The sequence below is a fragment of the Neophocaena asiaeorientalis genome, unplaced genomic scaffold, assembly GCF_003031525.2.
Source record: "Neophocaena asiaeorientalis asiaeorientalis breed wild unplaced genomic scaffold, Neophocaena_asiaeorientalis_V1.1 scaffold150, whole genome shotgun sequence".
Lineage (NCBI taxonomy): Eukaryota > Metazoa > Chordata > Mammalia > Artiodactyla > Phocoenidae > Neophocaena > Neophocaena asiaeorientalis.
This window is the reverse complement of record NW_020176571.1, coordinates 4329299-4342606: the sequence shown is the minus strand read 5'-3', so window position 1 is coordinate 4342606 and position 13308 is coordinate 4329299. Positions and strand designations below refer to the sequence as shown.

Sequence of the window (13308 nt, the reverse complement as noted above, 5' to 3'; positions counted from 1 at the left end):
AAAAAAAAAAAAAAAAAAAAAAAAAAAAAAAAACAACAAATAAATGGCTTCGGGTATTTTGTTTCCTTGGCATCCAATGGGACGGTAAGGTGAAGCAATCTCAGCGAGGAAACAAGAACCTGATGGCTTTAGCAGAAGAGAACTACTGCCGGCCCCAGAGACCCCACCAGACGCCATTCGGCCTGCTGTCTTTGGATCCCCCCGTCTGTGCCTTGCGGCTCCCCTGCTTTCAAGTGGTCCCTAAAAATAAGCCACGATTTATCAAGCGTCATTTCAGCCCTTTATAACCTTGTAAATATTTTTCAGTATCCAATCTAAATCCTCTTAATTAGGCTACCAGGACTTGGCTCCTTGTCCTGTCTCTGCAGCACAGCTGTCCACCTCAGCTCTATCCGTGGTTGCAGACAGTCGGTGTCAAAAAACGTCCAGAATACCTGAGTTCTGTTGCCAGTTCTGTACCTTTCTGGCTGTAGGACCTGGGACAAGTCACCTCTTCTGACACTGCTCTGAGTTAATGTCCATGTCACCCCGCTTTAGAAGCATTTTCTGAAGTTTACATTCTCCAGCTATTTTTTATTCTCCATCCTTCCTTTTAGAAACTTCCTCCTCCTCTGGTTTCTAGTTTCCCTATTTTTCTACGTCTCTCAGGGGCTCTACTCCACTTGGTCAAGCCCTTACATGTTTGTCTTTCCCAGGACTTTCTCTTGACCCTCTGCTACTCTCTACCATCTTCCCTAGGTGATCTCATCCAAACCCATAGCTTCAATTACCTGGTGTCTCCCTTCATGGACAGTTACACACTGATTAAAATGAAAACTATGAAGCCATGTATGATGTTTATGATGTTATGATCTTGAGTGTCTTGTACACATTTATCTGTACCATAATTACAACCGTATACAGACTGAATTCGTGTAGGTAAAGACGAGAAGGGCAGGTGGTGGATGAGTGGATACATCCTGTAGTTTGCTCGTCTTCCGTCCTTTGGGAAACCTGTTGTGCCCTACTCCATGGGGTCCTGGAGAAGCATCAGTCATGGCGCTGCCACCACACCACACCACACTGTGGGCTTGTGACCCAGGCTGGCCAATCAGAGGACCCCAATGTCTCAGACACAGTGATGAGTTCAAGTCCGATCAATCACCTCTGAGACTTTCCTACCAGCGGGAAGACTGCATCTTCTGACTGGCTGAGAGTGGTCATCTTAACTTCTGGGCAGAGCTTGTCTTCAGAGTGAAGTTAACCATAAAAAGAAGCAAGACTAATGGGGGAGAGGGAGTCTGAGCTCCATGATCTTGTCTGAACTCCTAGATCTTGCTGTGTCTACTACACTTAGCCCTCCTGATTCCCCAGTCACATAAACCAATAAATGTCCTTTGTTGTTTAAACTAGTTGGAACTCAGCTTCTGTCATTTTCAAACCAGAATCCTGACTAACTGTCTTGGGCAAGAGGAAAAAAGTAGTTTTTTTTTTATCATTTAGAGTCCTCTCAGTGATGCTGTAACACTGAGTACTTAACTCTCTCCCCACCCCATCTCCCCACACATGCACCCATTGTTGTATTTGATTGAGGGCATAAGGAAGGAGCATGGGTGCAAGGACATCCTTTCCACTCCCTCATCATAGGAATCATGCCAGTAGGCCATGTGACTAGACGGGTTTTTTTTTTAAACCTTTATGCATTAAAAAACAACAGTCTTAAGTATTGTACAATATAAGTGCTGTCTCTAATACAAATCACTGGTGGAAAGGAACGGGACACACCCTCCTCTCAGGTCACACAATAGGTGGTAAAATGTTTGTGTTCTTGGGGGAGCAGTTTTTGTTTTGTTGTCCTGTGGAGGCCTTGGACTCCGCTGGCCCAACAACTGCCTCGGGCTTTCTGGAAGCTTCTGCAAGATGAGGCAGCTGGACTTTAGCTGTGTGCTGGACAGAGCCCTGCTGACTACCTGAGTTCTGATCCTGTTCAGTGGCGCCTTCGTTGATTTTGTCTTTAGTCTCTATTTGAAGGATCACCTCTGCCAAAGAGGAGAGAGCGGGAACAAGTAAGTGTTCAAATATGAATTACATTCTAACTGTCCATTAGGCTGTAAGTCATTTGGGGGAAATCTGGTTGTAATGATACAAAAACAAGTCATTTGTAAAGCACATTCTGTGTGCCAGGCATTATTCTAAGCCCTTTACACTTACTGGTTCCTTTGATCCTTCCTGCAACCAGAGAGAATAGGCATTATTCTCATTCTCATAAATGGAGAAACTGCGGCACAGAGAGGTTAAGTAAATTGCCCAAGGGCCCACAGCTGGTAAGTGGTAGGGCCAGACTTTACCCCAGGCAGCCTGACTCCAGTGACCAAGGACATAACCGTGAAGCTATATGGCATATAAAAGATATTTGCATAATTCCATAATCTGTGTGATAAAAATTCAAAAGGTAATTATAGGGCTTGCAGAGGAGGACGCATTGAAAGAAAAGGAAAGGAGGGGAATAGGAATTGGAGATAGGAGAAACACGGAAATTCCTAATGATGAGAGGGCAAAAAAAGAGGAGAACCCAGCCACAACCAAGTTTCCTGAAAGAGGAAAATCCCCAAATTAAGAAGTGTCAGGCCAGTAGTGATGAAGCCAGAATAATTAACCAAGGTTGAGCTCAGAGAACTTGGCATGCAATCCTCCAGAGACGTCTGACCCCCTGGATTAAGGAAATAGGACTGGCTATTTGAGGGACTGTACCTTGTTTGCCCAAGTGATGTTGCCCTTGAACCTTGCCCTTCCTGGCCTCAGAAGGGAAACAGAGACTGGCTTTCCTCAAGGTCTGAAGCCTGGGCTGTGCTTTGAGGTTCCACGGCTCATGAATCCAAGCATGCTTGAGGGCCTGGTCAGGGGTCACGCGAAGAGAAGGCTCCCAGCTACACACCAACAAAGCCCAGCATTGGTTAGGGTTTTATTTCCCTTTTTAATAATGAAATATTTTCAAAGACCCCAATAAAGAACCTAAATAAGATATAAAAATGGTTCATTTTTAAAGAACCCATTTAAGCTATGTTAAAACTCAAAGATACCATAGAACAGAGCTTATGACATATAATTTTAAAGGACCTGGAGGCAACTATTGGAAATGATCTTTTTAGAAAACGTGTATGACAAGCCAAGGAATATCTCACAGCCCAAATTCCGTTACAAGAAATATTGTAGAAAGTCGAAACCAGTGGGATTCAGGGTTTAGTAAACTAAGAACATCAGAATGAAGAGATGCTTAACTGTGATTCCCAAACTATGGAATTTGGACCTCCAAGTATATCACAAAGAACATTATAGAACACTAGAATATTAAGATCATGAGGGGACTTGGAGATAATCCAAACTGCTAATGCAGTAACAAAATACACTTGACAAAACACACTTGACCCACCATGGAATCATCTTGCCTTTCTTGAGTAATTTTAGTAACATGGCACTAACTCACAGAACTAGCTATTCCAGTTTTTAAAAACTCCAATTCTTTAAAAGTTGTTCGTTTTGATTGAGCCAAGATTCACTTCTCAGGAACTTTTAGCCTAGTAACTTTGACCTGGTCTTAAATTCCACCCATTAGCATCATACAGAATGAGACAACTAATCCATCTTTTATGTCACAACCCTTCAACTATCTGAAAACATTTACATGACTACTAATTATTGATCATACGACACGATCAGTTCCTTCCTAGATAGGAAATCTCAGCTGTTATCTAACTGGTGTCCATCAGGCTGGGAACAGCTACTAATTGCGAGGAGATGGCATTAATATTTCAGACTCATCGAGGTCTAAACAACTCGAGTTCCCAGTTCTTTGTCCAATGAACTGCTGTTAAGCTACACCTCGCCTCTCCTGAACTCCTAGAGTTAGCCTATAAAATCTAGACACAGAACTTTACATTTATCCCTATTAAATCTGACCCAAAACTTTTAGTCTCTCAAAGACTTGCTAAGTAGCCAAATACGAAGTAATAAAACAACAGGCCCTGACAGCATGACTGCCTCTTACAAGGCGTGAGCAACCAGCCCTTTGCACTAAAAAGGAGAATAATTTCATTCCTGGCTCTGAGTTTCTGGATTACCCACCTCTGTCTCAGTACTGAGTTTCTGTTACGAGTTAATGGCCATTCATTCTATCGCCTCAGCAAGAGGCTGGGGTGGAGTGGGGGTCATGATGGTGTACAGGATCCTTCTCTGTCTCCATTTTTCAGATGGGTAGCATGACCCCGCAGATGGGAAAACTTTCGGCAGGCCCTGGTGGTTTATTTTCTGAGCTAGTACCTAAACTCCAGATGCACAACTGCCAGAAGAGTAGTATTTTGCTAAAACTACTTCATCGCACTGAAGGAATGAGAGAACATAAAGATATGGTCTTCTAAAACCACTAAACAGTTATAGGACTAAAACAGCTGGAAGAGACCTTAGGAATACCCCACTCTACAGAAAAGGAAACTGAAGCCCAGAGAGACAATGACTTGTCCAATACCACATGGCTAATTTATTTGCCACTCAGTGGAGACAGACTTGCATAACCTCTTTAAAATTGGTGACAACAGCTAGCATTTTCTAAATACCTTCTAAACTAGGTACTGTTCTAAGGTGCTTTATGGACTATTGGGGTGTTTTTTTTTTATCAATACTATGATGGGTGAAGTACAGAGCCTACTTTCTAAGATTCAAAATATGCCTATAGATTCTAAAAAGCTGTACATACTAAATGGTTTATAGATCACCCTATCCCTAGTTCCCTAATATGAGAGGATTTAGACTCTAAATCCTAGGGGAATGGGTGGGAAGGGGCCTGAAACCAGCTTGTACTGGGCATGTATGCAAATAGTTATTGATACAACAGACTCTCTGAAGACCTTGGCTTCAGTCCATGAAGCAGAAAACATTGAGGACTTGCCTACAACCTTGCTCCCAGGCAGTCAGGGCAAGAAGGAAGCAAGCTCGACCCACACGCTGTGTAATCCAGGGCAAGTCACTGAATCTCTCGAGCCTCAGGCTCCATGTCTCAAAACATCAAGTCACCTGTCCCACTGACCACACAGGATGGACAGTGGAGAGAGCAGTCTGACGAGGCAACAGATAGGAAAGCATCTCGTAGACTCTAAAGATCTATGGTCCGTGTTTATTATGTCCCATGACTGCCTCCCAGCCCCAGGCTTTCACCAGCAAACATGTGGGAAAGTACAGTATTGAAGAGGAAACCCAAAAGCAAAGACACCCTGACAAACTCACACCAAACACTTTCTCAGAAAGCCCAGGAAACCGGTGTCGTAGGTTTTCAGCACCATGGTGAGATCCTTGGAATCCGGGTATCTTTTCTTCCCCTTTTGTCGGTTATATTTTTAGGAAAACCTTTGGAATCTTTAGAGATACAACATTATGTGTTTAGTTCCAGGTGTGAATATGCATTGGTCACATCACAGCTGCTCACTCAACCATGCTGCTTCTGGGAGTGGTCTCGGCAGCTCTCCCGCCCCCTCACACACAGACAAACACACCCGCAGTCTTAGTTTAAAATAACCACATGTACATTATCCAATGAATACAATTTACTTTTACAAATAACTTCCTACTACTCGGCATGTTCTGAGCCACCACCTCCTCCTCCTGGAATCAATCAAATGATTTTAATGGTTTAACATTAACCAACGTAAAATAATAATGATGATGATGACGATGATAATAATAATAGTAAAGTAAATCTGAAGTGACAGAAACGGTCCCCTCTGAACAAAAAGCATGTTGTCCATTCTTGGCTTATCTATGCCCTTGATCCTTCCTCACCCCAAAACGTGAGAATTTGGGACGCCCGTGGGGAATAACAGGAAAGTCATTTTAGGAGAAGGATTGACTTTCAGAACTCATGTACAAGCCACACAAGCAAGTTAACCTCATTTCTTATTTTGACAGTCGCGTCAAAATTTTGTCCATAACTGGAATGATCAAACTTGGTTGGTGGCCTAAGACACTGCTTGGAATGATTTTCTTCAGCCATTTCCACTGATTAAAGCCCTCACCAAATGTATCTTCTGTCATTGCTGAAAAGAAACCCCTGAAGACAGGTCCAAAGGTGGCCTGAGAACACAGTGCAATGCCTTGAAGGCAAGACCATTCGTTTGGACATCTAGGTCGTGGTGAGCATGTTCAGAAAGGTGACCATGTATGCTCACACCTTGTAAATATACATGTAAAAGGGCGGATATGTATATACATACATGCAAAATTGACACATTCCATGAAATTCTCACAAAAACTCGGGGTTCATACAATGGACGTCCTGGAAGGTACATAATGAAATACTTCTAATTACTTTTGCAATCAATACAATTTGCAGGGCGTCCAACAGAACACCTGCTCTTACTGAATTCCTAGAAGAGCCCGTGAGTGTGTGTATGTGTGTATATACACACATGGGTATCTGTGTGTTTATATAGGAAAAAATGGGCTGGGGGTACTGCATAGGGCATAGGTCCTGTGAACTCCTTTTTGACTGTGGCACCAGGGCTCCCACCTTATCCTATATTGTCTTTTCATAAATGGCCAAAGAAGAATTAGATTCACGGCCTTACAAATAACATAGCTCCTACAGTCATCTTTATGTAATTGCTTTTCTTGTACAAGTTTTTCCTACCTCTCTGACCTTCCCCAATATCTCATTATTCTCCCCACCTCCTCTTGCTGTCTGGAGCACCTACATATCTTGCTACCTTTGAAGAAACAACTTTCCTCTTAATTAAGGGTATTAACTAGGAGTGGCTGGGGGCTGAGGACCTGTTGGCAGCCCAAACCTGGGGAAGGGAGAGCCAAGAACTTAAGTGGATATAGTGTTTCCAAACTCGCCTCATCATAAGCTGCTGTAAAAAACATACAGACTTTGAGTCCCACCTCAAACGCACTATACCACAGGAGGATCCTGGGGATTAGAATTTTTCCCAAGAACCCAAATGACTCTTATAGTCAAATAAAATTTGGGAAACACGGATGAGGAAGCAGCTCCCAATAACGTCCTTTCTTACGCAGGAAGGGAAGATGTGTGCTTTTGCTACCAAAATCACATTCGGAAGCTTGGTGCTGACGGTAAAAATCGGGTACTCTATGAAATGGACATGCGTCTGTCTTTGGTACCCTCTTACCAAAATGCCTATGTTCCCTTCCTTTTGATTCTCTCAAGTACAGTCTCTTGAGTTCAGGGTTATAGGCTTGAGATGTGACTCTTCCCACACTGTCTTTGTCTAGCAGGAGGGAACATCAATGCTCCTACTTGTCTTTCCCTAAGTCCTTTGAAATCCAAAAGGCTGAATTAAAGGTGGTGGAGGGGAAAAGGACATCTGGGGTCAAGAGACCAGTTCCACTGCCCCATGCATAAGTTATACCGGCGAGTCGGCCAGATGCTCCGCTCCGGTATGGGACTGACCAATCCGAGTGGACGACAGTCTTGGCATTGGAGGGGGATCCTGGAGGACCTTTTCTTGCCAGACCTTAAAATTTTAGTTTCTGGATCGTGGGCTCAGGGCTGTGGCTTTTTAACCAGCTGGTACAGAAATAGACTACATTTTAACCCCCAGGTGGCTGAACCAATATATACTGACTGCCCGGCAACATGAGTGAAACACTTTTGTCCAGGAGGGTCCCCCAGGGTGGTGTTTTTTGACTTTCCTATTGATGGGACAAGATGTGGAGAGAAATTATGTGATTTGTCTACCCATTTTGAGGCCACCGTTGGGTGAAAATAAGAGGCAGGAGGGCTGGGAACGACAGTGTGAGCCTGTGAACTAAGCTGACGACAATGTCGTTCCGGATGGCAGGGAGCCCGTCTGTGGAGCCCTCATCCCTCACATCTGGCTTTACTCCACTTGGCTGACATTAGGGCCACTATGGCTTTTTGTACACGGGAATCCCTCAGCAAAGGAATTTTAGATCTGGGACTGGCTTCATCTTCTGGTTCACAGTGGCCCAGAAGCCCTGCCCGAGTTGGACTTCATTGATCCACCGGTCCGTCCTGTACAGCACAGCTTGGCTTGAAAGAGAGAGGATCATAAAATCCAGAGTCTGGGAACTGGGATGGGGGCGGTGCAGCATGGAGACTGTGGATGAAGCTTAATTCCAGCAATTAGGCAGATGTCCTATACAGAATTGACAAGCCATAGCTGACAGCCCTTGCTTACCCATTTTATACCAAAGTTGCAATGAATCTGGAATAGTGAGGGACTGGGGGATTGAGAGAATTTCAGCAGGGAAGAATAAGGCTCCATTAATGATAAACTGTAGCAATGGAATTTCCCACTGTTCTTGCAAAGACGCTTCTGCTCTCTGATTTCCCTCACGGTGCGTAGTGCGAGCGGGCAGGCAAGCTGCTAGGGGAGGTGGGGAGAACTGTTAGGAGAGGGTAGAGTTCTAATCTTTTGGGGTTTCAAGATCTGCTGGTAGGCCTTCTGAGCAGGAACCTGGTCATTCTCGGCACCTGTGCATCTTCACTGCCGAGACCTCGCTCCCAGTGACTGCCCCACCCATCTCCATCATGCCCCTGGTACCATGGCTCAGCATCTTTTTACTTTTCTGAAAGAAACCTCTAAGCACAGCCTGCCTTTTGGGGTGGGGCCAGACGAAGAGCATCATATGGGGTGTAGGGCATCGAAGGTGTCTTCCGGGGCTGGGAAACCTCATTGGCTACAACAGGAAAAAGAGAGTCAGACCTGGGACTCACCAAAGAACGTCTGTCTCCTGGAGGCCGTCTGGATGAAGTGGGTTGGTGGCAAGCCCAGCACCTTCCACAAGGACAAAGCAGTGGATTCACTCCTCTGGAGTCACACATTCCAAGACTGTTAGAACTGGGTGGGACTTCAGCTAAATGTTGTCTTCTACAGATAAGGACCCAGGATATTAGGCGATAACCTCAAGCCAGTGGCAGAGCGGGTCCAGCGCCTGAGACTTGACTCCTGATCCAGGGCCGTTTCAGTATCCCGAGCACTGACACCACCCACATTATTCTAAACAGACATCAGCACCTGCTAGATAGGCCACTCGTGACAGCAGGCAGATCCCACTGTCCAAGCAAGTAAACAAGTGCAGCTGCGGACCACCCCTGAATTAAGGAGTGACACATCCCAGCTCAGAGCATGGGAAGGGAGGAAAGGAAAAGGAGATGGAAATCACCAGATGGGCATCAGACCACGATATGACAAAGCATCTTCTGAAAAGACAAGGGTAACACCTGCTTGGTCACCTTTCCCCACTGCAACCTCTAGGGGTGCACACAGAAGAGAGAAACGACGGGTGTCCCCCTCAGCTCCGGGCCCCTGTCCTTGCAGCCAGGTTCCCAGGTTGTCCCTTCATGACCCTGCCCTCCTGTTCCTGAGCCGTGCTGACTGAGGTCAGGAGGAAGCTGCAGTTTGGGGGCAGTAGGAACCTCCACCCAGATCCCACGCCCTCCGTTCTCCTTGGAAATGGGAGGAGGACTGGCTCAGGGATGCTTCACGGAATCATCCATCGTCAACCTTAGAAGCCATGGACTCTGGTCCCCTCATTTTACAGAGATCCAGACCAGGGAAGTGACTTGCCAAAGAGGAGGACTAGCCTCCGGGTTTACTGATTTCCAGGGCAGTGTTCATCCCACCATAGCTATCATTTATAGCTACTGTTAACTAAATTAGTGGAATACTTTATTATCAGTTTCAACCATAAGATGAATCTCTACATTAATTCCCAAGGATGTATGTGTCTCCCCAACCAACCTTTAACTTTAACACAATCTAGAAAATGGAGATTTGGGATGAATGGATAGATAGGTTGAGAGAGAGAGGAATTAGATACGTCTTTGTTCAGAGTCAAAATATTTTTGTTCCCTGGGGAAATCCTAAAATGTGAAATTTCCAATCTTTAGGATTATTTTCTCCCATGTCGTCTAATTTGGCTTAACAAGATGCCTTTAGGTAAAAGAAGAGCAGGTATAATGAATAATCATGTGAGGGTCTCGGTAAAGCCTTTTCATTGGGTGATATTCTTCCCAGAAAGTTAAGATGGTAACTAACAACTGAACAGTGCACAGATTTCAATGGGTGTCACGTCAGCCTGGTTTTTAGATTCTCTGGAATATATCTGAAAGACCGGTATAACAGTTTTATTTTAAATGTCACTATTCACAACATGCTGGGAGTTACATCCTTTGCAGTTACTTAAATTTATGATAAAAAGGTTAGATGTCAACTCAGAAGTGTACATAATTTCAAAACATCCAACCCTGTCCCGTGAACAGATGCAGGCCATTGCCCTAGAGCGAGTCCGATGCAGCCTGGAGTCTGAGAGCGGAAGTTACCCCTCCCGAGGGCATCGGCTGGAAGGCAGCCTGGTCCCCCTCACCTCCCTGATGCAGGCTAGCTGCTCCACCTCGTTCTCCCCAGGGAACAGGGGGGTAGCCCGTGTGCAGCTCGGCCATGATGCAGCCCAGGCTCCACATATCAATGGCCCTGTTGTAGGGATGGCCCAGGATCACCTCTGGGGATCGGTAGAACCGGCTTCGGATGTAGGTGCAGACTGCAGGGGAAAGAGAAACCTCACGTGGAAATCTCCTCTCCAGAGCACGCAGCTCCACATACCTGCTCAGGCGAGGGTGGACGATAATTAATTAAGAACCCCGCCTACCCCCGACGTCTTTTCACTCTCCGGGCTTCACAGGGAGAAGGAAGTACAAATGGTCCCATCCCACATCTAATCTCATCACATCCTCAGAGCAACCTGATTATCACGGGGCGTTGTTAGCCTCACGTTACTGATAAAGAACTCTAAAGTAGGCATTGTTCTAGAGAAGTAAGTTTGTTGGGCAAGCTTTCAAAAAACATAAGATGAATATAAAGCTAAGTTTTCAAATTGTCTGATTAATCTGGGGTAGACGCCCTCTGAAGTGCTGCGATTTGGCAAGGGAGGACGTGTATGAAAGTTGAAAAAGAAGCATGCAAAATGCACAATGTAAAAATGTATAGTCCATACATTATGTGCATTGTGTTCTATAAAGTATAGAAAGAAAAGTTCAACAAAATCTCAGCAGACGAGGATGTACAGAGGATATTTAGTATTGCAGGCAGCCTAGATTTTACAGAGGAGGAAACTGAGGTTGGAGAAATGGGACATTACAGTTATTTGCAAATGCTGTTAACGGGTTACCTAGATGGGGGCAGGGCAAGGGATTTTGTAGTCACTTCTCTGTTGTTTGACTTGGGTACAGTAAGGACGTAATAATTTTTAGTGATTTAAAACAAAATAAAGATTTAATAAAAATGACTTTGTACCCTGTATGTTTCCAAAATGGACTTGAGGCACTTTGCAATCAAAGTACAAATATACAGGAAAGATTTTTTTAAATGAATTTAATGACAGAGGAAGACAAATACAGTATGATTTCACTTACATGTGGAATCTAAAAAACAAGTGAACAAACAAAAGGAAAGAGAAATGTCTGTTTAGGTCTTCTGCCCATGTTTGGATTGGGTTGTTTGTTTGTTTGATATTGAGCTGCATGAGCTGCTTGTATATTTTGGAGATTAATCACTTGGCAGTTGTTTCGTTTGCAAATATTTTCTCCCATTCTGAGGGTTGTATTTTTGTCTTGTTTACGGTTTCCTTTGCTGTGCAAAAACTTCTAAGTTTCATTACGTCCCATTTATTTTTGTTTTTATTTCCATTTCTCTAGGAGGTGGGTCAAAAAGGATCTTGCTGTGGTGTATGTCAAGAGTGTTCTGCCTATGTTTTCCTGTAGGAGTTTTATAGTGTTTGGCTTTCACATTTAGGTCTTTAATCCATTTTGAGTTTATTTTTGTGTATGGTGTTAGGGAGTGTTCTAATTTCCTTCTTTTACACGTAGCTGTCCAGTTTTCCCAGCACCACTTATTGAAGAGGCTGTCTTTTCTCCATTGTATATTCTTGCCTCCTTTATCAAAAATAAGGTGACCGTGTGTGTGGGTTTATCTCTGGGCTTTTTATCCTGTTCCATTGATCTATAATTCCGTTTTTGTGCCAGTACCATACTGTCTTGATTACTGTAGCTTTGTAGTATGGTCTGAAGTCCGGGAGCCTAAATCTTCCAGCTCCATTTTTCCTTCTCAAGATTGCTTTGGCTATTCGGGGTCCGTTGTGTTTCCACACAAACTGTGAAATTTTTTGTTCTAGTTCTGTGAAAAATGCCATTGATAGTTTGGTAGAGATTGCATTGAATCTGTAGGTTGCTTTGGGTAGTATAGTCATTTTCACAATGTTGATTCTTCCAATCCAAGTAATGGTATATCTCTCCATCTGTTTGTATCATCTTTAATTTCTTTCATCAGTGTCTTATAGTTTTCTGCATACAGGCCTTTTGTCTCCTTAGGTAGGTTTATTCCTCGGTATTTTATTCTTTTTGTTGCAATGGTAAATGGGAGTGTTTCCTTAATTTCTCTTTCAGATTTTTCATCATTCATGTATAGGAATGCAAGAGATTTCTGTGCATTAATTTTGCATCCTGTTATTTTACCAAATTTATTGTTTAGCTCTAGTAGTTTTCTGGTAGCATCTTTAGGATTCTCTATGTATAGTATCATGTCATCTGCAAACAGTGACAGTTTTACTCCTTCTTTTCCGATTTGGATTTCTTTCTTTTTCATCTCTGATTGCTCTGGCTAAAACTTCCAAAACTATGTTGAATAATAGTGGTGAGAGTGGGCAGCCTTGTCTTGTTCCTGATCTTAGTGGAAACGGTTTCAGTTTTCCACCATTGAGAACGATGTTGGCTGTGGGTTTGTCATATATGGCCTTTATTATATTGAGATAAGTTCCCTCTATGCCTTTCTGGAGAGTTTAGCATAAATGGGTGTTGAATTTTGTTGAAAGCTTTTTCTGCATCTATTGAGATTATCATATGGTTTTTATCCTTCAATTTGTTAACATGGTAAAAGCAGGAAAACTAAATAGTTGGATGACAGCAGCATCACCTGGAGGAATATACAGTCTGGTCCATGGAGGAGACAGACATTCAAATAAAATTTTTTTAAGGAGCCAAGTTGATTTTCAGTCTTCAAGGACAAGTAGGAATTAGCAATGGAAAGAAGGCAAATAAGAACCATCTGAAGACCTGGAGCCACGGGTACTAGCACCCAGTGTGGTGTGGCAGGGGGTCAAAGGTGAACGTGGGTAGCATGGGACAAGGTTGAAGAAGCGGACAGGGGCCAGCCTGATTAGAAATAGCTTGCGAACTAAACAGGCTAAGGGGTATGTGTGTGGATTTTAAGCAGAGGGGTGTTCGGGCTCAGATTTTATTTT

The 13308-nt window shown here is 43.7% G+C and overlaps 1 protein-coding gene across 1 annotated transcript; it reads right to left on the bottom strand.

Moving 5' to 3' along the window:
• Positions 1-1776: 1776 nt before the first annotated feature.
• Positions 1777-10543, bottom strand: DYRK4 (dual specificity tyrosine phosphorylation regulated kinase 4). Its single transcript, XM_024733441.1, is given in 7 exon segments — positions 1777-2018; positions 2731-2906; positions 5257-5353; positions 5356-5385; positions 8729-8789; positions 10381-10431; positions 10433-10543. Coding segments are annotated over 7 exon segments (702 nt in total). The 5' UTR covers positions 10478-10543.
• Between the last annotated feature and the right edge of the window lie 2765 nt (positions 10544-13308).